The 26,986-nt window shown below is 43.1% G+C and overlaps 1 protein-coding gene across 4 annotated transcripts; it reads left to right on the top strand.

Annotated features, from left to right (window-relative positions):
- The first annotated feature begins 593 nt into the window (after nucleotides 1–593).
- LOC113029723 (lectin-like) lies at nucleotides 594–19,321 on the top strand. 4 transcript variants are annotated; one of them, XM_026180714.1, is made up of 4 exons: nucleotides 594–1,114; nucleotides 1,269–1,362; nucleotides 1,465–1,625; nucleotides 19,034–19,321. In XM_026180714.1, exons 2-4 carry the CDS (start codon nucleotides 1,273–1,275, stop codon nucleotides 19,140–19,142), a joined length of 360 nt encoding a protein of 119 aa, XP_026036499.1. In that variant the 5' UTR covers nucleotides 594–1,114; nucleotides 1,269–1,272; the 3' UTR covers nucleotides 19,143–19,321. The 4 variants fall into 4 exon arrangements, with proteins under 4 accessions (XP_026036499.1, XP_026036501.1, XP_026036500.1 ...); XM_026180716.1 differs by having other exon boundaries at nucleotides 595–1,114; nucleotides 1,465–1,632; nucleotides 19,047–19,321; XM_026180715.1 differs by lacking the exon at nucleotides 19,034–19,321 and having other exon boundaries at nucleotides 600–1,114; nucleotides 1,465–1,940.
- The last annotated feature ends 7,665 nt before the right edge of the window (nucleotides 19,322–26,986 follow it).

Below are 26,986 nucleotides of genomic sequence, written 5' to 3' on the forward strand. Positions count from 1 at the left end.
CATTGCAGCTCAAATATATCCAGAAAGCTATAAGGAAAGAAATCTGTAGTAACCATTAGTTAACTGGTTAAATGCATACTCCACTTTAATTTTTATCATTCACTCACTCATTTGTGATAAACGTGTGAAAGAAGTGTTTTTTTTCTTGTTGAACTCATTGCATTCCATGTGTGACATATAATAAAAAGAGGACAAACAGCTGTGTGTGTAATAAATTACCCAACCGTTGCATTACCCAGGAAACGTAACAATGCATTTCTGTGTTGTTTAAATTTGTTAGAAATCCATATTCTTTACAGGCCAAATTCCTCATCATAGAAACATGCCCACTAACAAAAAGACTGTCTCATCTAATAACCACTTTTCTGCAGGGCTTCTAAGGAACACAGCAACGTTAAGCTGGTTAAGACTGCAGATGTCACTGTAATAATACGTACAAGTAAATTTAATTCTACAATAACCTAAATACTATTTCATGTAATTAACATGATTTTTAAATTTGGCTCAAAGTTGAATCCTAAAAGCTTTAAAGGCTGTTTGAAAACCTTGAAGATTGTTTTTTTTTCTTCACCTTTTAATATCCTGGTAAATAAAAATGTAAAAAGGTAAGAATGACAGCCAGGTTTTTTCCCGTTAAACTGCACAGATTACATGTATTTTTTAATGTTATAGTCTTAAGAGAAAAGAGTGAGAAGACAGAAATGGAAATTCTTAACGTAGGTAACTCAAAGTACTACTTAAAATTACTCAAAGCACAGGGCTGCCTAGAAAAGGATTTGCCCTTACAGGAGAAAACTTGTTGAAGAGGTATTTCGTAAAGTCCCTGAAGGCATGACCTTGAATGCTGCATGCTGTATAATCACACTTTTCTATACAAAGATGTTGACTGATTTGCCAAGATGGAAAGGTCAGAACGATTAAAGTATAGTCTGTTAAATTTTTAAATGTCAGACGAACAAAAGCGTAAAAAGGAGGGCTTATTGCCCCTTTCTCAGCCCCCTTTTCACTTTTTGTCACCGCCCTCATCTGTGGTATATAAAAATGTCAATTTTACCTCTCACACATCACCTCTCTGAATTTGCTGAACTCTCACTGGTCGAAGACATTCAAGCCTGTAAGTATACTTTAAAATAAACTCATTCTGTTAAATATCTGCAAATGAACAGAAGTTTGCAATTGTTATCAAGTTTTTGGATAAAAATGAATGTAAGAAGAACAGGTTTCATTGATGTGCACAAATAAAATTCTGACTTTGTTGTGTGTTGCAGGATCATGAGCAGGAACTTCTTGTCCAAAAATGATGAGCTCCGGAGGGGAGACTACCTGGTGTCCAACAACAAGCAGTACAAAGCTGTATTTCAGGTGACTACTTCAAGTTTTCTCAGTTCAGAAGCTCATAAAAGCCTTGTTTTCCAGTCATGCATGCTGACAGTTATCTAATGTGTGATTTCTTTGTGGTTGCAGGGTGATGGCAATTTTGTCATCTATGGCTGGAAGCCTTTGTGGACTTCAGACACTGAAGGATCAGACGCCGTCCGTCTGTGCATGCAGGCTGACTGCAACCTGGTCATGTACAACAAGTGTGACACGGCTAAGTGGCACACAAACTCTGCCAACTCTGCCAAGTGCAACATGTGCCGTCTTCAACTGACCGATGACGGCAAACTGGTGGTGAACAGAGAGTGCGAAGAAATCTGGAGCTCTGAAAAGTCCAAAGGCATGAAGTGATGCTTGTGTGCGACCATCCTTTGACATAAACCTTCAGCGATGCTGTTAAAGCAACATATACCAGCGCATAAACAAGCCGTTCCTTTTTCTTTCTGGTTAGCTTTGCAAGATTCTGAATCTTAGCTCTGAATGTGCATTTTTTCTCTGTAAAGCACAAAGTATTGTAACCAAGTGGCAAAAAATAAAAATAAAATGAAAGGTATTTGACCAGCCTCTTGTTCCCTGTGTTTACATTCATGCCATTAAACAGATTTTCTTAAGTATTAATAAATAATAAAACTTTGAGGTATGTAGCTGATATCAAAACTAACACAGATTTTGTAGATGACTCTGGCCTGCATTGAATATTAAACATTCTTTCATTTTTCTTTCTTTTTCCCTGAATTAAGTATCTTCATGTTGTCGAGACCTAATAGCAACTGATATTTTTCCTTGGCCCAGTTCTTTTTTCAGTTTATATACTCTCCTTTGGCTCAGTTTACAAAACGAATACAGTACCTCATTTCATCTGTGGCTCCAAAACTGTAGACAAGCTGTTGCTTCACATCAGGACATTCCCACCCTTAGACTCTTTAACCTGTTTGAAACACATGTTTTCCTTTGTTAAAGTAAGTACTAATGCCACAAAGACTGGCTGTGAGCAGTGCAGAAATAACTACTTTGAGCTTTTATTTTAATTGGAGGTACGGAGTGCATAGTAATCATCTTCAGTCTCTTACATTATTGTGTGGGAATTTTGGCACCACTCTTGTTCACAATGTGGCTTCAGTCCATTGAGGTTTGAGGACATTTGTTAATGTAACACTCTCTTAAGCTTCCACTACAGCATTTCAAACTTGGACTGGGCCATTGCAACACCTTCATTCTTTCATTTTCAGTCATCCTGTTGGTGTTGTTGCTGCTGTGCTTGGGATCATTTTCACATGTGACAGTAGCAGGGGTGCAGGGGGGTAGTAGTTTAGCTATCAGACATCACATTTGAATCTAGAGTAATTAGGCATATAGAGCTTATGGTTGAATCAATGACTGCAAGGCACCCAGGTCTTGTAGGTGTAAAGCCAGCCTGCATCACCATCCCTCCACCACTGGGCAGCGCAGTTGTTATGAGGTGTTTGTGCTGATACACTGTTTGGTTTTCTCCAATAACTTTAGATGTCAGGGACCTGGGTCTGAGGGACCCAGAATCCATGAGCGACTTATATACAGTGGCTTGCAAAAGTATTCGGCCCCCTTGAACTTTCCCACATTTTGTCACAAACATGAATCAATTTTATTGGAATTCCACTTGAAAGACCAACACAAAGTGGTGTACACGTTAGAAGTGGAACAAAAATCATACATGATTCCAAACATTTTTTACAAATAAATAACTGAAAAGCAGGGCCGAATACTTTTGCAAGCCACTGTAGGTCGTAGGAGGGTAGCCAATTCCTTGTCGAGTGTTTCCAGGCACCGAGTGCAGATCTGATTTCAGTTTTAAATTCATAAACTTTAATTTTCATGCCACATTAAGCAAATATGATACACATGAAATTCAAAAAGCTGGGAGAAGAGAAAAAATGTCATGTTGGTGGGCTCCACATGGTCCAGAGGCACAAAGTGATGCTTCTGAAGTCATATATGAAACCATCTTTGCATGTAAACCGTCATGTATGGTGATAAAATGTATGTTTTTATTAAATATGTTCCATCTATTCGGGATGTTAAGGAGAACAAGTCCAGATTCAATTATGAATAAATAAACACAGAGTCAAAAACTTTTAAACAACCGTGTCTCTCACTCAGTGGAGCAGACTGATTCCTAACAAGAGGACCTGCAGTGTTGCTGGAAATGCTGAAAAGGACAAAATTTGGGTTTAAAAAAAAGAAACAGCAATAAAATGTATGTTAAGATGTTCTCTAGGCAATAAGACACTGTCCTCTAACCCATCCAAAGCATATAAGCATAAAGGTATAAAAACATGCAGGTACAGGGAGAACAGAACAACTCCACACAGAAAGGCTCCAGCCGGTGGGCGGATTCAAACCCAGGACCTTCTTTCTGTGAGCTGACAGTGATAAACGCTGCACCGCCATGTTTCAAAACACATTCATACTGTTTTATAACCTACAATTTCTAAACGCTAACAACAGTGTTGTAGTTTTCTGCAACACACAGAAACACACAAACTCAGCTGCACTAAGAAATAAACATCATGTAATCCTGAGCTGCGTTCATAGGCAGGATATTTAAGGACATTTTGTGGCTTATCCTGGGAAGCGTTTCAAAACTGCCAAGATCCATTCTTGAATATTACTCAGCTTTGAGATTTCAGGGCCTGTTGTTTCATATTTTGCATTTTTAGTGAAATTGGAAAAGTTTGCTGTATGACTGGGAGAGCTTGACCCAAATTAAGGGTTCAGAAACAGGAGGGATAAACTGAAAAGCAGCTTTATTAACTTAAACTGAGAACAAATAATCCAGATTTTCAAAAGAGCCAGCCAAACAAAGAATATTCAAACAAAACATTCTGCGAGGACGGCCAAGACAATAAGCAAACAGCAATTTTGGACTTAAATACACACAAGGCAATTAGGGAGAGAGGAAACAGCTGGGGAAAAGACACAAGTGAACAGAATCCAACAACACAACAGGACACAAAACTAAAACACCATAAAAAAAAAAAAAAGACTAAGAAGACCTTTAAGTCAAAGACTTCGTAAGATTGTAAACACTCCATCTGCATTAATCACAGACGGCGTTGTTCAAACTGCACTTTGGTGTCATTGAATTCTCTGTAAATAAAGTCTGCAACACAGTCAGCTGTGGTCACGCTATTTATTACTACATGCAGGAGAACACATCAAAACATCAGTTTCATGGTAATGAGCGTTCTGAAACAGAAGTGGTGCTCCCACTCCTTTATGCATTCCAAGGAAGAGGGAGGAAGTTACAAATTGATCATACCACACATCACGCGCCTCGCTATGAAACCTAACTGAACAATGGGTCTACTGTTTTACGCCCTTTGCGTTATCAGCACCAGTAAAGGGAGTTGTCTTCTCCAACTGCTGAGGCTGAAATAGGTTCATGTAGTTTTAGAAACTTTCACTGAACAGTCTATCGCAGTGTCACAACTAAGCATATGCACTTAAATACTTTAAATGAATATAATAGAAATTTTCTATTACATCCCACCTTTGATTATTTTATAAAATCACCAAAACAAAATTTCCAATTCAACACCATTCAGCATCAACAGCATACTCAGAGAGGTTCACTATGTGCATCATTCTAAAGTGTTAGAGGGAAAATTTTGCATGTTCATCCTCACTCTCACTAACCTCTTTTCTTCATCTAAGTCTAACATTTGTATGCAAAATGCAACCAATAAATTTTTATTTTATTTTATTGCTACAACACTTTTAAACTCAGGACTTACCACCTGATGTGATCAGTGTCCCAGATAAGTGAATTTATAAGCCCATTGAAATCCGGAGAATCACACTTGATTGTTTTCAATAAGAATATTTTATAGCGCTTTAGTATCAATTTTGCAGGCCTGCTGAAAAGAGAGCTGATTATTAAATCAACAACACACAAAATATCATTCCCTGGAGGGATGACACCTGACAGGTTTGATTTAAGTGCACTGTTTAGGACATGTCCAAGCATAAAACTGCCTTTCTCTTGGAAAGAGGAAACAAACCAAAACTAGAAAAATTTGCATTTCCTGCGAAAATGCTGTGTGGATGCCTTAACGCTGAAGATGTCTGCTGAAAAAAGCTGAAAAAATTGAAAAAAAAAAAAAAAAGCAAAGAATGTTGCTCTGAGCAGGATTCGAACCTGGCCCTTCTGGTACTCAAGGCAGGTTCTCATCTCACTGCGCCAACATCTTTCTGACAAAGAAGAGGTGGAGAGACTGATAATTGTGCTGAAATGAGCAGAAGAGGCTGAGAATTGTGCTGATAAGAGGTGAATAAGAAGAATTTCTGCTGAAAAGAGTTTAATCAGCAGAATTTCTGCTGAAAAGAGTTGAATGAGCAGAATTTCTGCTGAAAAGAGGTTTTTTGCTGAAAACAGCTTAAAAAGCTTGGATTTGTGCTGAAAACATCAGAAAAAACTGAAAATTGTGCTGATAAGCGGTGAAAAAGCTGAAATTTGTGTTGAAAAGAGTTAAAAAAGTTTAACTGTTAAGTGAAAGAAATGTTGCCACAACCTGGATTTGAACCCGGGCCTCCCTCTCTGAGAACGGCTGCTTATCTCACTGAGCTAAAACATGGCTCAGCCAAGCAAGCAAAACTTGTGATCACACTGATAATGTGGTCCTATTCAGCAAAATGGGCCAAAAAATGACATAAAAAGCTTAATATCTTTCGGCATCCACACAACTAACTGACAGAATCTGGGGTCTGGTGTCAACTGGCATAGTTCCACCTGCTGAATACAATAATACATTTTTGTTAGCAGCTGCACAGTTCACACAACACTAATGTTTGCTGTCAGATGCTTACTAAACACCTCATTGTAATGTTTCATCCCAGGTTTGTACTGTTGCACTCAGATTAGTCACACACCCAATCATTGTACTTAGCTTGTAAAATAAAAATGTTTGAGATTGCTGTCATGTATTTGACAAAGCCAGTTTGTTCCATTGAAGCAGGCGTGCGTGTATGTCTAGGTGCAAGCTTCACATACATCAGAAACAAGAAACTCCGTCTGTTAGTCTCCGCTCATTTGCAACATTCTATTCACTTGTGTTATGATCAAATGATCTTTCCCTGATCTAATAACAATCAACTAATTTATATATCAATTCTTAACCAACTAAGTTGACAGGAAAAGATGAGGTAAACTGGTTTGCAATTTTTAATCATTCCTGCATCATATTTAGATGAGGCCCACAGGCTGTCAGACACCAGTGCATGAGAGGAGTCTGCACAGGGTGTGACCTGCAATAAACAATTAAACCACCATTTTCAACTGAGCAAACACAGTGAACAGTATAACAATAGACAGCATAACTGTTTTATAAGCATTCAGTTTTAGGGAGAACAACATTTTTGGCTCCTCCCTGACTTGCCAGTCACACGTTCTGTTACAATTGCGCACAAGTCTGCCCAGGTCTTCCCACCTGCAGTCAGTAGACCCAGTAAGGGAAATGTGTGGGGTGAATGCATCCATACAACTATTTTGTTCTTCAGTGAGTGAAATCACAAGCACAGCAAATGTAAAGCTTCAAAATAAATATTTCACAGTTAGTTTATCATTTTCAACTCTGTGTCTGTGAAGGTACTAAGTCATCCAGGTCATCGTAGTCACTCCCTAATTTATAGCCAAAGTATTCACTCATTGTGTCTTTATTGTTTTGCTAGCCTAGCTTAGCTCGTAGCTGACTCGCTAGCACCATGGCCTCTTCACCTGTCCCTCCTGCACTTTTCTGCTCATTGTGTCAGATGTTTAGTTACTCCTCGGCCTCCTTTAGTAAATGGTAAATGATACTTGTAACAAATGTAGCATATTTGCAGCTCTGGAGGCCAGGATTACTGAATTGGAGACTCTGATTCGCATCCTTTATTCACCTGTAGCTTGCCAGGCCCTTATACGCAGTGAAGCCGAAGATAGCGTAGGCCTCAGTAGCTGTTCCCCGGCAGACCCCAAGCAGCTGGGGAAAGAGGGTGACAGTGAGGAGGAAGCATAGTCCTAAACAGAAGCCCCAGGTACACCACCAACCTGTTCATGTGTCTAACCGTTTTTCCCCACTCGACGACACACCCGCCGGGGGTCAAACTCTGGTAATTGGTGATTCTGTTCTCAGACATGTGAAGCTAGAGACACCGGCAACCATAGTCAATTGTCTTCCAGGGGCCAGAGCAGGCGACATTGAAGGAAATTTAAAACTGCTGGCTAACGGTAAACGTAAATTCAGTAAAAAAGCAGCTTTATTAACTTAAACTGAGAACAAATAATCCAGATTTTCAAAAGAGCCAGCCAAACAAAGAATCCAACATCTACGAATCTTCAAACAAAACATTCTGCGAGGACGGACAAGACAACAAGCAGACAGCAATTTTGGACTTAAATACACACAAGGCAATTAGGGAGAGAGGAAACAGCTGGGGAAAAGACACAAGTGAACAGAATCCAACAACACAACAGGACACAAAACTAAACAAACACCCTAAAAAAACAAAACAAAACAAAAAAAACAGGACTAAGACATATGAACTTGACAGAACTAAACAGGACAGACAGAAAGGGACACAAGGTAATGAGCGTTCTGAAACAGAAGTGGTGCTCCCACTCCTTTATGCATTCCAAGGAAGAGGGAGGAAGTTACAAATTGATCATACCACACATCACGCGCCTCGCTATGAAACCTAACTGAACAATGGGTCTACTGTTTTACGCCCTTTGCGTTATCAGCACCAGTAAAGGGAGTTGTCTTCTCCAACTGCTGAGGCTGAAATAGGTTCATGTAGTTTTAGAAACTTTCACTGAAGTCTATCGCAGTGTCACAACTAAGCATATGCATATGCACTTAAATACTTTAAAGCAGGCGACATTGAAGGAAATTTAAAACTGCTGGCTAAGGGTAAACGTAAATTCAGTAAAATCATAATTCACGTTGGCAGTAATGACACCCGGTTGCGCCAATCGGAGGTCACTAAAATCAATATTGAATCGGTGTGCAACTTTGCCAAAACAATGTCGGACTCTGTAGTTTTCTCTGGTCCCTCCCCAATCAGACCAGGAGTGACATGTTTAGCCGCATGTTCTCCTTAAATTGGTGGCTGTCTGAGTGGTGTCCCAGAAACGATGTGGGCTTCATAGATAATTGGCAAACCTTCTGGAGGAAACCTGGTCTTGTTAGGAGAGACGGCATCCATCCCACTTTGGATGGAGCTGCTCTCATTTCTAGAAACATGGACAAATTTATTAAACCCCCCAAAATATGACTATCCAGAGTTGGGACCAGGAAGCAGAGTTGCAGCCTTACACACCTCTCTGCAGCTTCTCTCCTCCTGCTACCCCCCCAAAAACCCATCTCAATAGAGACTGTGTCAGCTCCCAAAAAGACAAAAAACAAACTAAAAACCAGCAACAAACAACTTAAACATAAACAATCACAAAGAAAGAACAATACAGTATCAGCGGCAGCATCAGTGGCAGTAATTTTTCACACCAGCCTATTAATCAACCAAAGACCAAGACAGACTTTTAATTCATTTGAAAGCCTGATGCTTAGCCTTGTTCACCCCAGCTGTAAAACTCAGAAACCAGTCTTACTTGTTATCATCTATTGTCCACCTGGGCCTTACACAGAGTTTCTGTCTGTGTAAGGCAGAAACTCAGACTTTCTGTCTCAGACTTTTTATCTGATTTAGTTCTCAGCTCAGATAAAATAATTATTGTGGGTGATTTTAACATCCATGTAGATGCTAAAAATGACAGCCTCAACATGGCATTTAATCTGTTATTAGACTCAATTGGCTTCTCTCAAACTGTAAAAGAACCCACCCACCACTTTAATCACACTCTAGATCTTGTTTTATCATGTGGCATAGAAACTGAACATTTAACAGTGTTTCCTGAAAACCCTCTCCTGTCTGATCATTTCCTGATAACATTTACATTTACGATAATTGATTACACAGCGGTGGAGAACAGACTTCATTACAGTAGATGTCTTTCTGAAAGCGCTTTAACTACGTTTAAGAATACGTACGACTCTGGATACTGTAGCTCCGATGAGAACTAAGGTCTCTAATCAGAAGTACCTGACTCCGTGGTATAATTCTCAAACACGTACCCTAAAGCAGATGACTCGTAAGCTGGAGAGGAAATGGCGTGTCACAAATTTAGAAGATCATCTTTTAGCCTGGAGAAATAGTTTGCTGCTTTATAAGAAAGCCCTCTGCAAAGCCAGAACATCTTACTATTCATCACTGATTGAAGAAAATAAGAACAACCCCAGGTTTCTCTTCAGCACTGTAGCCAGGCTGACAAAAAGTCAGAGCTCTTTTGAGCCAACAATCGTTAACTAGTAATGACTTCATGAACTTCTTCACAAATAAAATTTTAATTAGAGAAAATAAATTACTCAAAATCATCTCACAGATGTAATATTATCTACAGGTACTTTCAGTACCCTTGATATTCATTTAGACTCTTTTTCTCCAGTTGATCTTTCTGAGTTAACTTCAATAATTACTTCCTCCAAACCATCAACGTGTCTTTTAGACCCCATTCCTACAAAACTGCTCAAAGAAGTCCTGCCATTAATGAATGCTTCGATCTTAAATATGATCAACCTATCTCTAATAATCGGCTATGTACCACAGGCCTTCAAGCTAGCTGTAGTTAAACCTTTACTTAAAAAGCCATCTCTAGACCCAGCAGTCTTAGCTAATTATAGGCCAATCTCCAACCTTCCTGTCATATCAAAAATCCTTGAAAGAGTAGTTGTCAAACAGCTAACAGATCATCTGCAGAGGAATGGCTTATCTGAAGAGTTTCAGTCAGGTTTCAGAGCTCATCACAGCACAGAAACAGCTTTAGTGAAGGTTACAAATGATCTTCTTATGGCCTCTGACAGTGGACTTATCTCTGTGCTTGACCTGCTAGACCTCAGTGCAGCGTTCGATACTGTTGACCATAATATCCTATTAGAGCAATTAGAACATGCTGTAGGTATTACAGGTACTGCACTGCAGTGGTTTGTATCATATCTATCTAATAGACTCCAATTTGTACATGTAAATGGAGAGTCCTCTTCACACACTAAGGTCAATTATGGAGTTCCACAGGGTTCAGTGCTGGGTGCTAGCATACATTTTCACTGCTATGCTGATGACACCCAACGCTATCTATGCATGAAGCCAGATAACACACACCAATTAGTTAAACTGCAGGAATGTCTTAAAAGACATAAAGACCTGGATGGCTGCTAACTTTCTGCTTCTTAATTCAGATAAAACTGAGGTTATTGTAATAAACCCTGAAAATCTTAGAAATATGGTATCTAACCAGATTCTTACTCTGAATGGCATTACCTTGGCCTCCAGTAACGCTGTGAGGAGCCTTGGAGACATTTTTGACCAAGACATGTCCTTCAATGCGCATATTAAACAAATATGTAAGACTGCGTTCTTCCATTTGCGCAACATCTCTAGTGTGACGCTGCAGCAAGAGTACTGACAGGGACTAGAAAGAGAGAGCATATTTCTCCTGTTTTGGCTTCCCTTCATTGGCTTCCTGTTAAATCCATAATTGAATTCAAAATCCTGCTCCTCACATACAAGGTCTTAAATAATCAGTCCCCATCTTATCTTAATGACCTTGTAGTACCATATCACCCTATTAGAGCACTTCGCTCTCGCTCTGCAGGCCAACTTGTTGTTGTTTACTTGAGTATTTAAAAGTAGGATGGGAGGGAGAGCCTTCAGTTTTCAGGCCCCTCTTCTGTGGAACCAGCTTCCAGTTTGGATTCGGGAGACAGACACTATCTCTACTTTTAAGATTAGGCTTAAAACTTTCCTTTTTGCTAAAGCATATAGTTAGGGCTGGACCAGGTGACCCTGAATCCTCCCTTAGTTATGCTGCAATAGATGTAGGCTGCCGGGGATTCCCATGATGCATTGAGTTTTTCCTTTCCAGTCACCTTCCTCACTCACTATGTGTTAATAGACCTCTCTGCATTGAATCATATCTGTTATTAATCTCTGTCTCTCTTCCACAGCATGTCTTTATCCTGTCTTCCTTCTCTCACCCCAACTGGTCGCCCCTCCCTGAGCCTGGTTCTGCTGGTTCTTCCTGTTAAAAGGGAGTTTTTCCTTCCCACTGTCGCCAAAATTCTTGCCCATAGGGGGTCATGATTGTTGGGTTTTTCTCTGTATGTATTATTGTAGGGTCTACCTACAATATAAAGCGCCTTGAGATGACTGTTGTTGTGATTTAGTGCTATATAAATAAAATTGAATTGAATTAAGGAATTAAGGAAAAGCGTCTGGACTTCTTTAAGTTGCTTGAAGACGTTTCACCTTACATCCTAGAAGCTTCTTCAGTTCTAGGGTCAAATGGTGGAGAGTCCCAGATTTAAGCCCTGTGGGAGTGTCCCTCCAAGAGGGACAATGAGCCCCCTAATGATCTTCTAACTAATCACACGAGCCAAGGTATGAAAACAGGTGTAGGTCAAAAATCAGCCAAGGTTTCGGGTGAGCTCATTGTGAAACCTAACCTCACCGTATCATGTGATTTCCTGAAGTCAGATGGCCCAGGATGTGAGTGGCTCCGGAGTCTACAAGAAATTCCACCTTCTCACTACACACAGACATTGTATACATAGGCAGAGATTTATAGGCTTTGTTTGTTAAATGTACATAGTGCCCTTTGGATGGCATGAAATGCATTCTAAGTGTTCAATGGCTTCTTGCAACAGAGTCTGTGTGCATGTGGAGCATTTTTGCATGTCAGCATGAGCACTTGTTAGCAGCATCCCTTTTATCCCCTCACACACAACTCTCTGTATCTTTTAGTTACAACAGGTTTTTGTCCCACAGGCTGTTGCTGGGCAGAGAGCAACTCCCACTATCTTTTCCAAGGAAGTTCCTGGCACTGGTCATCTTGGGAATTTTGTACTTCTATGACCTACACAGTTAGCAGATAACATAGTCAAACATCGTTAAGCAAAGCTGAGCAGTTTTCACATACTTCATCCAAGCATGCAAAGGATATACAAAAATTCTAGAATGAGATTATAAACACCTACATCTAAATGTCTGACAATGTGAAAACTAGAATTTTCCCCACTGCACACCAAACCATCAGCAAACTTGATTTTGTAAGTTTTTGTTAGATTATTTTAAATTAACCACTCATGCTTTCACATCCATTTTTTCTGAACTTTCTACACCCAAAAGTTGCTCAACTAAATTTCTGTTTCCGATTAGTGGTGGCTAGTTTGCTTCCATGAACTGACTTACAGAAAATGTTTCTGGGTCATGATGAGATAACAGGGTTAGAATTAGACAGGGATGCATATGAGAACATTATGAGAAACGTGACAAACACTCAGGACTAGTCATGTACTGTGTGAGGCAGGCAGGATTGAGGACCCAAAATACAGACTCTCAGATAAGGCTAAACTTAATCCTCAGCTTTAATACTGGAAACCAAATGTACATAAAACAAAACTGGGAGGCATAGGAAAACTAAACAAACAGGCTGGCAGAACACAGCCCCCCCCCCCCGACTGTTCGTTCTCCCTGTTTGAGGGAGACCGGGATGCAGGACAGAGGGAGACGCAGACACTAAATACAAGAGGAAATCAAGGCAAAGAGGAAACATCTGGGAAACACAGCTGGCAAAAATCTAACAGACGAGACAGGTGGATGCAAAACTGAAAATGACGCACACCAGACAGGAGACCATTACTGAAAGTAAAACATGAAGTACGAGGAACGCACACACCGAGGCGCAGACTGATGGAGCTCAAGGAACTAGAAATACTGAATAAACTCAAGAGTGTAAACAAACTGAACTAGGAAACATAAGATACACAGAAAACACAATGAATGACAAGACTCAAAATTCTATTAACAGAAAAGAAAAGTGGCTCAACCACCCAGGTTCCCTAACAGGACCATGGAAATTTTGGGGTTAGTATCGTGCCCAAGCATACTTGGCATGTAGACTGGGGAAGCCAAGGATCGAACCACCAACCTTCCGATCAGTAGCTGATCTGCTATATCACCTGAGTCATAGCCACCCCATTGTAGATGCTTGCCATCTGATGGAAAACGTGAGGTTGTATAGCTGTATATAAAAATGATCTGTCCTTGGAGATAGGCCTTCATTGAGTCCCAAACTAAAAGGCTAAAAATGTTCAGGGAAAGGTTTATGTCTAAAAGAATTTATTTGGTTATTCATAAATTCCAGAAAGGTATTATCTGTTAGTAGTGTGGGGTTAAAATGCCAACTCCTGTCTGTTCTAGGTAAGTCGTCATAGACAGAGTCAAAATTAGGGGGGCGTGGTCTGATATAACTATGGCATGGTATTCACAGGCACTCGCGATGCTAGTCAAATAGTTATCTAAGAAAAGGTCGCCTATCCTAGAAAAAGTGTGATGGACATAAGAGAAAAAGGAATACTCCCTGTCGGTCGGAAGAAGATGTCGCCAAATACCCCTACCCAATATGTAGAAAAAGCTGAATGAATACGCGAGGATGACTTACTCAGACAGGCCGGTTTTAATGAGGATCGATCCAGATGGTGCGGCCACGTCCAGACGCCTTCCTGACCCTCCGCTCCGACTATCCACTTTTCTTGTTTTTTACTTATTTTTTGCTCTGGTTTACATCCCAAAATCCTCTAGTCTTATAGTATACGACAGCGGATCACTTGTAAACATCGGTGACAAGGTTGCACATCTAATCTTGGACACTTTTAAACCTGACCCTTCCTGGCCGCCAGAGATTCTACGCGGCATGGAGAACAACAAAGGACGGGCCGCTCATCCGAGGCGCAGAACAAAGAAGCGCCAGGGGAAACGCGCTGGCATTAGGAACAGACTGAGACAGCAGGTGCATCGCGCATGTACAATCCATGGAGAACAAGCTCGATGACCTAAGAGCAAGGGTCACCTTCCAACGTGACATGAGGGACTGCAACATTCTGTGCTTCACGGAGACATGGCTGACCCCCACCGTGCCGGACCAGGCCGTAACGCCATCGGATTCATTTTTTGTGCTCCGCGCGGACAGAACGGCAGAGTCGAACAAAACCAAAGGTGGAGGAGTGTGTTTCATGGTAAACAGAAAGTGTTGTGATGCCAGGAGCATTTCTACTCTCTCCAGCGGCTGCTCGCCACATCTGGAGTTCCTGATCATTAAGTGCCGCCCTTTCTATCTGCCCCGTGAGTTCACCTCGGTCATCGCCACGGTGGTCTACATCCCACCCCAAGCGGACACAGGTATGGCTTTGTCCGAATTACATGATGTGCTGAGCTTGCTTCAAAACAAGGACCCGGGCGCAGCCCTCATTGTAGCAGGAGACTTTAACAAAGCGAACCTCAGACAAGTCATGCCAAACTTTTACCAGCATGTCTTGTGTCCAACGAGAGTGGATCGAATTTTGGATCACTGCTACACGCCATACAAGCAGGGCTACAAAGCTGTCTCACACCCGGCTTTTGGGAAGTCTGACCACAACGCCATCTTCCTCATTCCCCAGTATAAACAAAGCATACGGATGGAAGACGTAACCACGAGAGAGGTAAAACGGTGGACTGCCCAATCAGAAGCTACGCTACAGGACGCACTCAACGACGTCGACTGGGACATGTTCAGAGCATGCGCAGTCGACATCAACGAGTTTACGGAAGTAGCAGTATGCTTCGTCAATATGCTAGCGGAGGAGATTATCCCCACTGCGAGAGTCACCACATTCCCAAACCAGAAACCGTGGATGGACAGATCGATCCCCACTGCAGTAAACGCCAGGACCGCCTCCTACAACGCGGGTCTCGCCACTGGCGATATGAGCGCCTACAATGCGGCCTCATACGGCGTGCGGCGCGCGGTGAGAGATGCCAAACGCCGGTACCGGGAACGTGTGGAATCCTGCTTCCACCAGGGCAACACACGGAGTATGTGGCACGGACTACGCACCATTACAGACTACAAAGCCAGGGACACTGCGCCGATCGACGCCGACTCTGCATTCACCAACGAGCTGAATCGGTTCTACGCCCGTTTCGAGGTTAGCCAGGCGGCTAATGCTATCTGCCGCCTGACTACCGAGGACAGTGACGTCATCAGCGAGAGACCGGTGACCAGCATCGCGGAGCATGACGTCCGAGTGGCATTGAGGAGAGTGAACACAAGGAAAGCAGCGGGGACCAGCTAGCAGGTGTGTTCACTTACATCTTCAACGAGTCCCTGGCGAAGTCTGTGGTCCCCACATGCTTCAAAAGATCCACCATCATCCCTGTGCCCAAGAACAGCAAACCCTCATCCCTGAACGATTACCGGCCAGTTGCACTGACCTCGGTAGTAATGAAGGTGTTTGAGAGGCTGCTGAAGAACATCATCTCCTCCTCCTCCATCCCAGACACCACAGATCCGCTGCAGTTCGCCTACAGATCCAACAGATCCACAGAGGATGCCATCGCCCACGTCCTACACACCACTCTCAGCCACATGGACAAGAAACAGGGTAACTATGTGCGAATGCTGTTTGTTGATTACAGTTCAGCGTTTAACACAATAGTGCCCTGCAGACTGTTCACAAAGCTCAGGGATCTGGGACTTAACAGCCGTCTGTGTGCATGGGTGTTGGACTTCCTCACTGGCAGAACTCAGGTGGTGAGGGTGGGTAGATGCGTCTCTAACAGCATCACCATCAACACAGGAGCACCTCAGGGATGTGTCCTCTGGTCACTGCTCTACTCCCGCTACACTTCAGACTGTGTGGCCACCCATGGCTCCAACACCATTGTGAAGTTTGCTGACGACAGTGGTGTTGGGTGCCATCTCCAACAACGATGAGGCGGCCTACATGGATGAAGTGAAGAATCTGGCATCGTGGTGCCAGGACAACCACCTCCAGCTGAATGTCGGCAAGACCAAGGAGCTGGTGGTGGACTTCAGAAGGGGTCAGCACAGAGACTACAAGCCCATTATCATCAATGGAGCTCCAGTGGAGAGGGTGCAGTCCTTCAAGTATCTTGGTGTCCACATCTCCTCAGACCTGACATGGGCTGCCCACATTCAGGTCCAGACCAAAAAGGCTAGGCAGCGCCTGTATCACCTACGACAACTGAGGAAGTTCAGGGTCTCTCCAAAGATCCTCAGGATTTTCTATACAGGCGCTGTGGAGAGCATCCTCACACAGAACATGACATCGTGGTTTGGGAACAGCTGTGTGAAGGACCAAAAAGCTCTCCAGAGAGTGATCCGTACAGCAGAACGCTGCTGCAGGATTGCTCTCCCCCCGCTTCAGGACACCTACACCAGGAGATGCCGGACTAGAGCAGCGCAGATACTGAAGGACCCGTCCCATCCTGGCAACAAACTGTTCCAACTTCTGCAATCTGGTAGAAGGTTCCGCATCCTCCGGGCAAGGACAGAGAGACTCAAGAGGAGCTTCTATCCCCAAGCCATCCGGGCCCTAAACACACACACCCGCCCTCTCACATCATCTATAATTGACTGAGACAGGACTCTCTTCCAGACACTCTAAACCAAGGCACAATGTACATTCCAAATTCCTTTAATTTTAAATATGTTTATATTGTCTATTCTGTAAAATAGTCAGATGTCTATTCATATTAATGTACAGAATTCACCTGCTTGCTGCTACTACTGCACATTCATTCACCCAATGTATATACTATATATTTATATAATGTTCTTCCTCTACCCCCCCTCATTTTTCCACATGTCGAGGAGCATGTCAGGCTACATTTCACTGTGTGTCATACTTGTATAACTATGCATGTGACAAATAAAGAAACTTGAACCCTTGAAAACAGGGTCAAACCAGCAGTTTAAGTCTCCGCCAAGTATCAAAGAGTACGAGCCTACGTCTGGTAAATTCGAAAAAAGATGTTTGAAAAACTTGGGATCATCTGTGTTAGGAGGATATGCATTGACCAAAACTACCTGCACGTTATACAACCTCCCTGAAACAATGACAAAACAACCATGTTGATCTGAAATAACATATTGTTTGAATGGAACCCTGGGGCTGATGAGAATTGATACTCCTCTGGCCTTGGCCTCAAAACATAAATGAAACTGCTGCCCCGCCCACCGAGACATAAGCCCTGAGTTAACCTCTGACATGGGTTTCTTGTAAAAGGGCAATGGAGGCATTTTCTTGTTTAATTTGAGCAAAAACCTTTCCTCTCTTAATAGGATGGTTTAACGTTCCAGCTGAGCAGATTTATGGGACTAATCATGTAAGATTATAGAAAGATAATGAAGGGATGCAAAAACAGAAAAGCATGAGAGAAGCCCAGAACAGAACATGGTATAACACCTGTTGTGGAAGTTTTCCATTTAAATAAAGCCTGCAGACGAGCGGTGAGCGGTAGCTAACATTCTTTAATCCAAACACACAAAGAACAGAAAACCAAGCTTGTGGAGAGCCTACATGACTGCGGGGCAGGTCAGCAGAGTCTCCCTGAGCCTAGCATGGCTCTCAGTTAAATACCTTCTCCAGGAACAAAAGGCAGTACACAGCTGTTTCACACCTTAAGGTTCACACTCCCTTGCTATACCTCCCAGAGTCCTCGAAGAGACAAAAGACTCTTCCTGTGGAGTTCCTGCTTCCCCCAACTTCCTTACTACACCTCCACCAGTTGTCTTACTGTATGAGTGTGAGACTTGTTAAAATCAAGTGGCACCAATGCATTATACAATAAAATAATGTGATTAATACACAAGTAAAAGAAATTCCTATACACACCCAATATGAGTTCTGTGGGTTGAAAAAAGAGACACTCCAACAACACATAAAACAAACCCCCTGATCCCCTCTCCCTCACCCCAACCAAAGGACAGCTGGAGAACACAGCAGCAAGCTCCCCTGTACAACACGTCAGCAATTGCGATTGCTCCACTCCATTACATTGCTGCTCCACTAATCCCCCCTCCTCACACACACACACACACACACACACACACACACACACACACACACACACACACACACACACACACACACACACACACACACACACTTCCTTTACTGTAAAGGGCAGTGAGTGTGACTCCACCCCCGGTCAAGATTATATAAAGATGAAGTGATATGCTTTCAGTTTTAACTCTTTTCTTCTCTTCTGCTTGCAGACCGGCTGGTGTGAAATATTAAAACCTGTAAGTATTCTACGCATCTCTACTGACTGATTGATTCACACATTCCTGATACTTTTAAATGCATATTGTGGATACAAGCTCATCTATATTCTCTCCTTTTAGAATCATGAGCAGAAACTTCTTGTCCAAAAATGATGAGCTCCGCAGGGGAGACTACCTGGTGTCCAACAACAAGCAGTTCAAAGCTATATTTCAGGTGACTAAATGTTCTCAGTTCAGAAGCTCATAAAAGCCTTGTTTCCCAGTCATGCGTGTTGACAGTTATCTAACATATAATTTATGGCTACAGGATGATGGTAACTTTGTCATCTATGGCTGGAAGCCTTTGTGGGCTTCAGACACCTATGGATCAGACGCCGTCCGTCTGTGCATGCAGGCTGACTGCAACCTGGTCATGTACAACAAGTGTGACACGCCTAGGTGGAACACAAGCTCTGTCAGACCTGACTGCAACATGTGCCGTCTTCAACTGACCGATGACGGCAAACTGGTGGTGAACAGAGAGTGCGAAGAAATCTGGAGCTCTGAAAAGTCCAAAGGCATGAAGTGATGCTTGTGTGCAACCATCCTTTGGCATAAACCTTCAGCGATGCTGTTAAAGCAACATATACCAGCGCATAAACAAGCTTTTCCTTTTTCTTTCTGGTTAGCTTTGATCAGACTCTGAATTTCAACCTGAATTGTAAACAAATGGCAAAAAATAAATAAAATGAAAGGTATTTGACCAACCTCTTGTGTTTATATTTTGGCCATTAAAGAGATTTTCTTAAGAATTAATATTGTTGCAAAGGTGTAGGAAGCAGTCTTAAAACTTTGAGGAGTGTTGCTGATATAAAACTAACACAGATTTTGTAAATTCCTCCACTGACCATTAGACACGTTTTCATTTTTATTTCTTCTTCCCTGAAAGTATCTTCATGTGGTCTAGCCTTGTTAGCATCTGATATTTTTCCTTGAGCCAGTTTTTTTTTTTTCAGTTTATGTTCTCTTTTGGCTTAGTTTTTAATAAAAGAGCATCTCAATTCATTGTGTAGATGACAATTATTTGTCCTGTTTTTATTCAGGTTTTCTAATTTTATGTTTCCTTTCTTAAACTCTGTAATTTCATCCTGTGTTGGGTGTTATTTAATTATTTTAGATGTACAGCATATTGGTCAACAGCTGTACTTTAAATGTGCTAGAGAAACAAACTTGACTCACTTTATGAGTGCGTCTGCGTCTTTGTGTGTCTGCATGTGTTGGACGTCACGTCTTTGCAGACACACAAAGACACACAGACACACCTCAGGAATTCGCATGATAAGGTGGGGCCAGGTTTCAAAAAGAGCTCACCCGAAACCCTGGCTGATTGGGACCCACACCCAGTTTCACACCTTGGCTCAGGCGATTAGAGGATCATCAGGGGGTCCTTTTGTCCCTCTGTGGGGGGACACTCCCACTAGGTTTAAATCTGGGACTCCCCACCATTTGACCGTAGAACTGAAGAAGCTTCTCGGATGAGAGGTGAAACGTCTTCAAGCAACTTAAAGAAGTCCAGACGCTAATTTCTTTCTCATCACATAAAAAGAAAAAAGAAAACAAAAATATTCAGGAATTAGAAAAAAACATCAAATCACTAGAAGAAGCCTACGCGTCCCACCAAGATCAGGAAACATTGAACAAAATACGCAAAACAAAACTAGAATTAAATGAGATAATTGATAAAAAAAACAAAATTCTTAGTACAAAGACTACGCCTACAAAATTATGAACATGGTAATAAATCCGGTCAATTTCTAGCAAACCAGCTAAAAATAAATAAAGAAAAAACAACTATATGTGCTGTTCAAGATTCATCTGGGAACACAATATATGATCCGATACAAATAAACAACATTTTCAGGAATTTCTATAAAACTTTGTATTCACCACAAATAAACCCATCTAAAAAAGAAATTGATCAGTTTTTGGACAACATAACTCTTCCAAAATTATTGGACACTCAAGCAATGGCACTGGATTCACCACTGACACCAGGTGAACTCCAGGAAGCCCTGATAAGTATGCACAATAATAAGGCTCCAGGTCCAGATGGCTTTCCTGCAGAATTCTACAAAGAATTCTGGTCGATTCTAGCACCAGTTTTCTACAGAACGTTGTTGGAAATTAAAGAAAAGGGCAGACTTCCATCAAATATGAATTCTGCAAACATTAATCTCCTGCTAAAACCAGGCAAAGACCCTGTATATCCCTCAAGCTATCGTCCAATATCCCTTATAAATGTAGACCTTAAAATAATCTGCAAAGCTCTCTCAAAGAGACTGGAGAAAATAACCCCCCTCTTAATTCATCCTGACCAAACTGGTTTCATAAAAGGTAGGCACTCATCAACAAATACACGTAGATTACTTAATTTGATAGACTACTCATACAGTAAAAACCTAGAAACTACAATATTCTCTTTAGACGCAGAAAAAGCATTTGACAGAGTTAACTGGAAATTTCTATTTGCAACTTTACACAAATTTGGTTTTGGAAACTCTTTCATAAACTGGTTAAAAATATTATATAATTCCCCAACAGCTTGTGTTAGAACAAATGACCAGACATCCTCCAGCTTCTGTCTCTTGAGGGGCACCAGGCAGGGATGCCCACTCTCCCCTTCACTATTTGCAATTTTTATTGAACCACTAGCAGCAGCAATTAGACAGAATTGTCACGGTTCTGGGTCCGTCGGACCCAGTAGTTTGAGTTTTATTATGTTTTGGTTTTAGTTTGCATCAGGGATTGTTTTCTTGTTCTCTTGTAGTGTTGATTATGATGATGTTTATTATTTGAGTTTCATGTTTCTGTGGTGTTTAGGATTTGTTCTTCAGTTGTGTCTGCTTAGTATTTGTCTAGCTCCATGTGCCATTTTCTGTCTGTCTCTCTATGTCGAGTTTGTGTCTTAGTGTGATGGTTGCTTGTTCCTGTTTTATTGTGATGGTCTGCGTCTCATGTGAGTGTGTTCAGTTTTACCTTTGTCTCGTCTTGTTGATTATTCCCAGCTGTGTCCACCACCTGTGTGTAATTCCTCTGTGATTCTGTGTATTTAAGTCATGTCTGCCGTCATTGTAGTTGCTGGTCCGTCTGTGTTTCCACCCCACTTCATCTGTGTGTTTCCCTGCAGTCTACCATCATCTGTTTCCGCCCGCTCTCATTCATGTCCAGGTTCGTGTTCTATAGTTAGTTTGTTCCCAGTTTAGTTTAGTCATTGCTCCGTTCGCCGTTTGTCCATTTCCTTTTTGTGTTTAATAAACCACCCTCACACCCATACAAGTGCCTGCGTTTGGATCCTCCTTTATTTTCCACACGGCTCATCTCACTCGCCGTGACAAGAATTCAGTAATTAAGGGCATAAAATGCAAGAACGTGGAACATAAAATCAGCCTTTATGCGGATGATGTGTTACTCTTTCTCCAAAATTCACAAACCAATGTCTCTGGGGTTATTGAATTGATAAACTCTTTTGCAAGAATATCAGATTACTCAATTAACTGGTCAAAATCTACAGTCCTACCGATTAATTGCTCCTTCCATAATTCCTCTTCTACACCACTGCAATTGGGAAATATAAAATATTTAGGTATTAATGTTTCTCCCAAGCTTGCAGATCTAACTAAATTAAACCATATCCCACTTTTAAAGAAGGTAGAAGATGATCTGGCTAGATGGAAATGTCTACCCATATCACTCATGGGAAGGGTTGCCGCTATAAAAATGATGGTCTTACCAAAAATAAATTATTTATTCTCAATGATCCCAACTAAACCGCCACAAGATTGGTTCAGATCTCTAGATTCATGTATGTCCAAATTCCTTTGGAAAAATAAACCCCCACGTATAAGCTTAAAAACACTACAAAAGACCAAGGATAAAGGAGGACTAGAACTGCCTAACTTTCAGTACTACTTCTTAGCCAACAGGCTTCAGTTTATCTCAGGATGGCTAAAACACACCCTCTTAGATGAACCTTGGCTAGATGTAGAACAAGCACTCTGCAATAATCTAAAGATCTCAGACCTACCATTTATCAGCTCAAACATCCAACGACATGAATGCTTTAAAAGCATCAACATCAGCTCTTCTCTGACAGCATGGTGGGAGTTTCTAAAATTGACGGCGTCTTCATTAATCCCATGCAAACGTACACCTATCTGGAACAACCCTGACATATTACAAAACAATAATATGATAAACTTTTCAGATTGGAGTGATAAAGGAATCAAATATTTAGAACATATACTAGAAGGAACAGAATTTATTTCATTTGACGGACTAGTTACACAATATGGGATCAACAAGAAAAGATTTTTAGAATATCAACAAATTAAATCCATAGTAAAAAAGAAATTTAAACCGGGTCAAGTTGAACTACAAACACCACCAAGTGTGGTTCAATTTCTTACTCTTAAACCCCCCAAATTACTATCCAAAATATACAGAATGGTTTCTAAAACAGATGAATCAATATCACTTCCTATTGCAAAATGGGAAGCGGATTTATCAGTTAACTTATACCTAAACTTCTGGTCTCAGATTTGCTTAAAAACCTTTCATCTAATTAGAAATCCCAGTCTTCAATTAATTCAATACAGAATATTACATAGAGTGCACTATACAGGTCATCGGATGTTCAAGATGGGCTTTACGTCTACCAACAACTGCTCACACTGCCAAACCAATTCACCGGACAATTATATCCACGCTCTTTGGTTCTGTCCACCAGTTCAGAAGTTTTGGCGCGAGATATGTGAAGACTTATCGAAGTGTCTGAAATGTAACATTCCAACTTCCCCCTTAGTGTGTTTGTTGGGCAGCTTAGATAATGTCACTTCAGAAAAGAATATCGCCCATATGGTTTTCACTGCCCTATGCATAGCCAAGAAAACAGTCCTCATGAACTGGAAAAATAAAAATAATCTTAATTCTAACCAATATAGAAATTATCTATTAGATTACATTAGTCTTGATACAGCCTCTGCCACCACATCAGATCAATTGCTCTGGGCTCCTTTGATCAGCTCCATCACCTAGTGGGGGTGGGGGGTCATAGTTTGGTCCCGCCTTCACTGTTGTGATTGGTGTGGGGGTAGGGACAGGCTTAGGGCGTCGGGGGGTTCCCCGGAGGCATCTTCCTTGGGGGGCTCAACCCGGGGTAGCGGTCATGTCCGGTTAGGGGCTCTGTTGGCTCTCCGGTGACTGTTTCCTCGCGGCTGCGTGCAGCGGGGCTAGGGGAGGGTCTGTGCTGACGGACGTGGGTTACTGACCTGGTAGCCTGGCTGCCCCTGGGTGGGTCCGGGATGGGCGTGAGGTTCTGGGGGCGCTCCGTCTCTGGGCTGGGACCCGGACGGGGCCTCGGGGGCTTGGGTCCTGGTTGGTGTGTTGCCGGGGTTGTGGGCGGGTGGGTGCATGGGGGCCCAGCCCTGGAGCAGGGTGCCGCCGGTGCGTCGAGCCACCTGGGGGGCTCTTCAACTGGTGGGGAGATTGTCACATCTTGCAGGAGCTTTCCTCTCCTCAGGAGCTCCCTCTGCAGGAGGGGGAGATACAGGAGAGGTGGAGGAAGATCTCAGCCTGGGTGTTTATTGTCTTATGTAGTCTGGAAGATGAGTGGATGGTGGGGTGGGTGCAGTTTTCTCTGTGGTGGGGTTGGGTGGACTGTCCCGGGCTCTGTGGGGCCGGGCGGCGCTGCTGCACTGGGCCCGGTCTGGATGGGCCTGGGCCCCCTTTCCCTGGCGGGTCGCGGAGTATGGGGGTGCCTACTGGGGTCAGCGGGGGAGCTGGCCCCAGGGAGGGGTCACTTGCCCCTCCCTTCCTTCCCTCCCCATCTCCAGCTGCCTCCCTCTTCCCGCTCCACCACAACCACCCACACATGCAGGGCCTTGGAGTAGGGGTATGTCACCAGGGTGCAGAGGAGGCTACCCCCCCCCTCTGTCCCCTTCTGGCTGCCTCTGCCTCAATTTTATCCCACAACTTAGACATTCACATTACTCACACTCTCATTACACATACATATAGGATCTTGGGGGTGGGCACGATACACGGAGTCCAAAGTACCATCAGGGTGTACACCCCACCCCTGGCATCGTTGCCCACCTCTCAATTTTAAATACACGTAGACATTGAGGGCTAGCAGGAGGGACCATGCGCTTACCTGCTGCTCTCTGGCAGGTAGCTCCATGCCCTCCTGGGTTTTAAATGCACCTTAGAACACACATGCATCAACATTACAATGAGCGGGTGGAGGGAGGTTCGGAGTCTTCTCTCACCCCCGTTCTCTGCGACCTGCTGGAGCAGGGGGGCTAGGACTAGGAGGAGGAGTTGGCCGTCCGACTGCGGTCTGGAGTGTGTAGCCTTCCTGCTGCTGCGGAGTCGGGGCGGTCTGCCTCCCCCCACCGCAGGGAAAAGGGAAACACCACCTGGGTCTGGGTGCAGTTCCCCCCTCCAGGGGCGGGGGCACCTAGACCCGGTTTGTAGAGTACGCTTGGGGAGTGTGATCGTGTGTACAACGTCTCTTTATGTCTGTCTCCACGTTGGTTGAGTGTGGAGTAAGTGCATATGAGAGCATGAGGGTGGGAATGGATGTTTGTATCTGTGTGTGCCTGTATGTCTGTGTCTATATGTCAGGTTGGGTGTCAGGCGCCACCTCTCTGGGGACATCTCAGGCCCTCCAAGGTTTGGAGGCTTATCTCCCCCTACCACCACTTCCCCTGCCAGTGGCGGACCCCCTCAGACATCGGTGCGTTGGTGGTTCTTTGTGTCCGGGGATGGGCGTCCAGGTACACACCGGCTCACTCCTTGGCGGCCGCTTATCGGGGCCTGGAGCCTGGGGCTCGCTCGGGCCACTTCGGAGGTGGGGTGCCCCCGGCCTCTCGGCCTGGGGCTCGGTCACTCAGGCGCAGCTGGCTGCCGGCGGAGCTCACGGGCGCGTCACTGCAACTCCCCCTGGCTTCTGCTCCGCGGCTGCTGAGTGAGCCCTCATCTGGGACTCTCCTCAGCTCTTTCTGGGACAGTGGCGCAGCTGCCCCTCTGTTGGTCTTCCTTGGTCTCTTGTGTTCTGGGGGCCTCTGGATGTCTGGAGTTTTGATCTCCTCCACACCTGCTTCATGCCCTGGAGGACGGGGCTGTGGCCCCCACACACCCTCTAGCAGATTATTACATGAAGGAACCTTTTAAAAAAACAAAAAACAAGCACGTCCATGCTCACAGGTGTACACACGGGTGATCACACCCACAAACTACACCCTTTTTGGCTCCTACCTCAAAGCACACTGTGTTCTGTTGATCTTATGTGCTGCACAATAATGTTTAACATTTAGTATTTACTGTCATATTCCCATATATCATTGTGATGTTGTTTATTCTATTACTCTTGTTCTCTTCTGCTTGCTTTCTTTTTTCTTTCTCAGCAGGTGATCCAGGTGATTGATATATGCATTTTTTTTCTCTGCCCGTTCTGTTGGTTTTTGTTTTTTGCCCTTCTCCCCCGTCCCTCTTCTCAGCTGTTTCTCTTTCCCTCTTTCTTTCTCCCCTTCTTTCCCCCAGTCAAGTCTGTCCCGTATTCAGTAAGTGAAAATAAAATAAACAATAAAAGGTGAATCAAATGGACCATTACGGCAAGGCTGGGATGGTCAGTTTGGTAAAGTAAATCCGTTGGGCATCTTTCTTTGCCTTTAGACAACAATTCTGATGGCAAAAGAGCCAAACGGCAGGTATTTTTCACAGTTTTCTCGTCTCAAGTAGTCCCACACAATTCAGAAACACTGTGGAAACACCATTCAAACGTTAACTGCAGGTAAGTCACTGCACTGATGGTCTCATTGTCTTTTGCTTCCTGCTCCTTTATGCTCCATCCTCATTGGTTTCCCCCCGATGTTTGATTTCTTCCGCCTGCATTTTGTCCCTCAGTCATGTTTGTATGTGGAGTTTATGGCTCATATCAAACTGTGTATAGACCATGTAAACAGACCAGTCTAACCCCGCTGTGGTTTTTAAGTATCAAGTAAAAATTACTTATCCTTTTCAGGATAAGTGCTAGAGCCTATCCCAGCTAGTTTAATAACATGTATTTTGTAATTGCCAGAGTGCATCAGAGGGACAGCTCAGGATGAGCGATTTCTAGAGAAAGTTTGAGAGCCAAGACTGAGATGGTTTGAACATGTGGAGAGGAGGGATAGGGGATATACAGGACAAAAGGTCATGCAGAGGGTTGGTGTGACAGAGGAGGATAGCATTCACATGGTGATGCAGAGGCAGATGATTTCCTGTGGTGAGTGAGCAGCTGAAAAAAGAGGAACGATAAAAGAAGAAGAACAGGGACAGGTTTCCCAATGTTTTGCATCATCCCTCTCTTTAACAAGACTTTTTTAACCCAGT

The sequence above is a fragment of the Astatotilapia calliptera genome, chromosome 9, assembly GCF_900246225.1.
Source record: "Astatotilapia calliptera chromosome 9, fAstCal1.2, whole genome shotgun sequence".
Lineage (NCBI taxonomy): Eukaryota > Metazoa > Chordata > Actinopteri > Cichliformes > Cichlidae > Astatotilapia > Astatotilapia calliptera.

Excerpts from the sequence above, each read along its gene's own strand:
- LOC113029723 (XM_026180714.1), top strand. The coding sequence starts at position 1,273 with ATGAGCAGGAACTTCTTGTCCAAAAATGATGAGCTCCGGAGGGGAGAC. Across the intron at positions 1,363-1,464 it reads AGTACAAAGCTGTATTTCAG|GGTGATGGCAATTTTGTCAT; the intron begins GTGACTACTTCA and ends TTGTGGTTGCAG. Across the intron at positions 1,626-19,033 it reads AACTCTGCCAACTCTGCCAA|ACCTGACTGCAACATGTGCC; the intron begins GTGCAACATGTG and ends AAGCTCTGTCAG.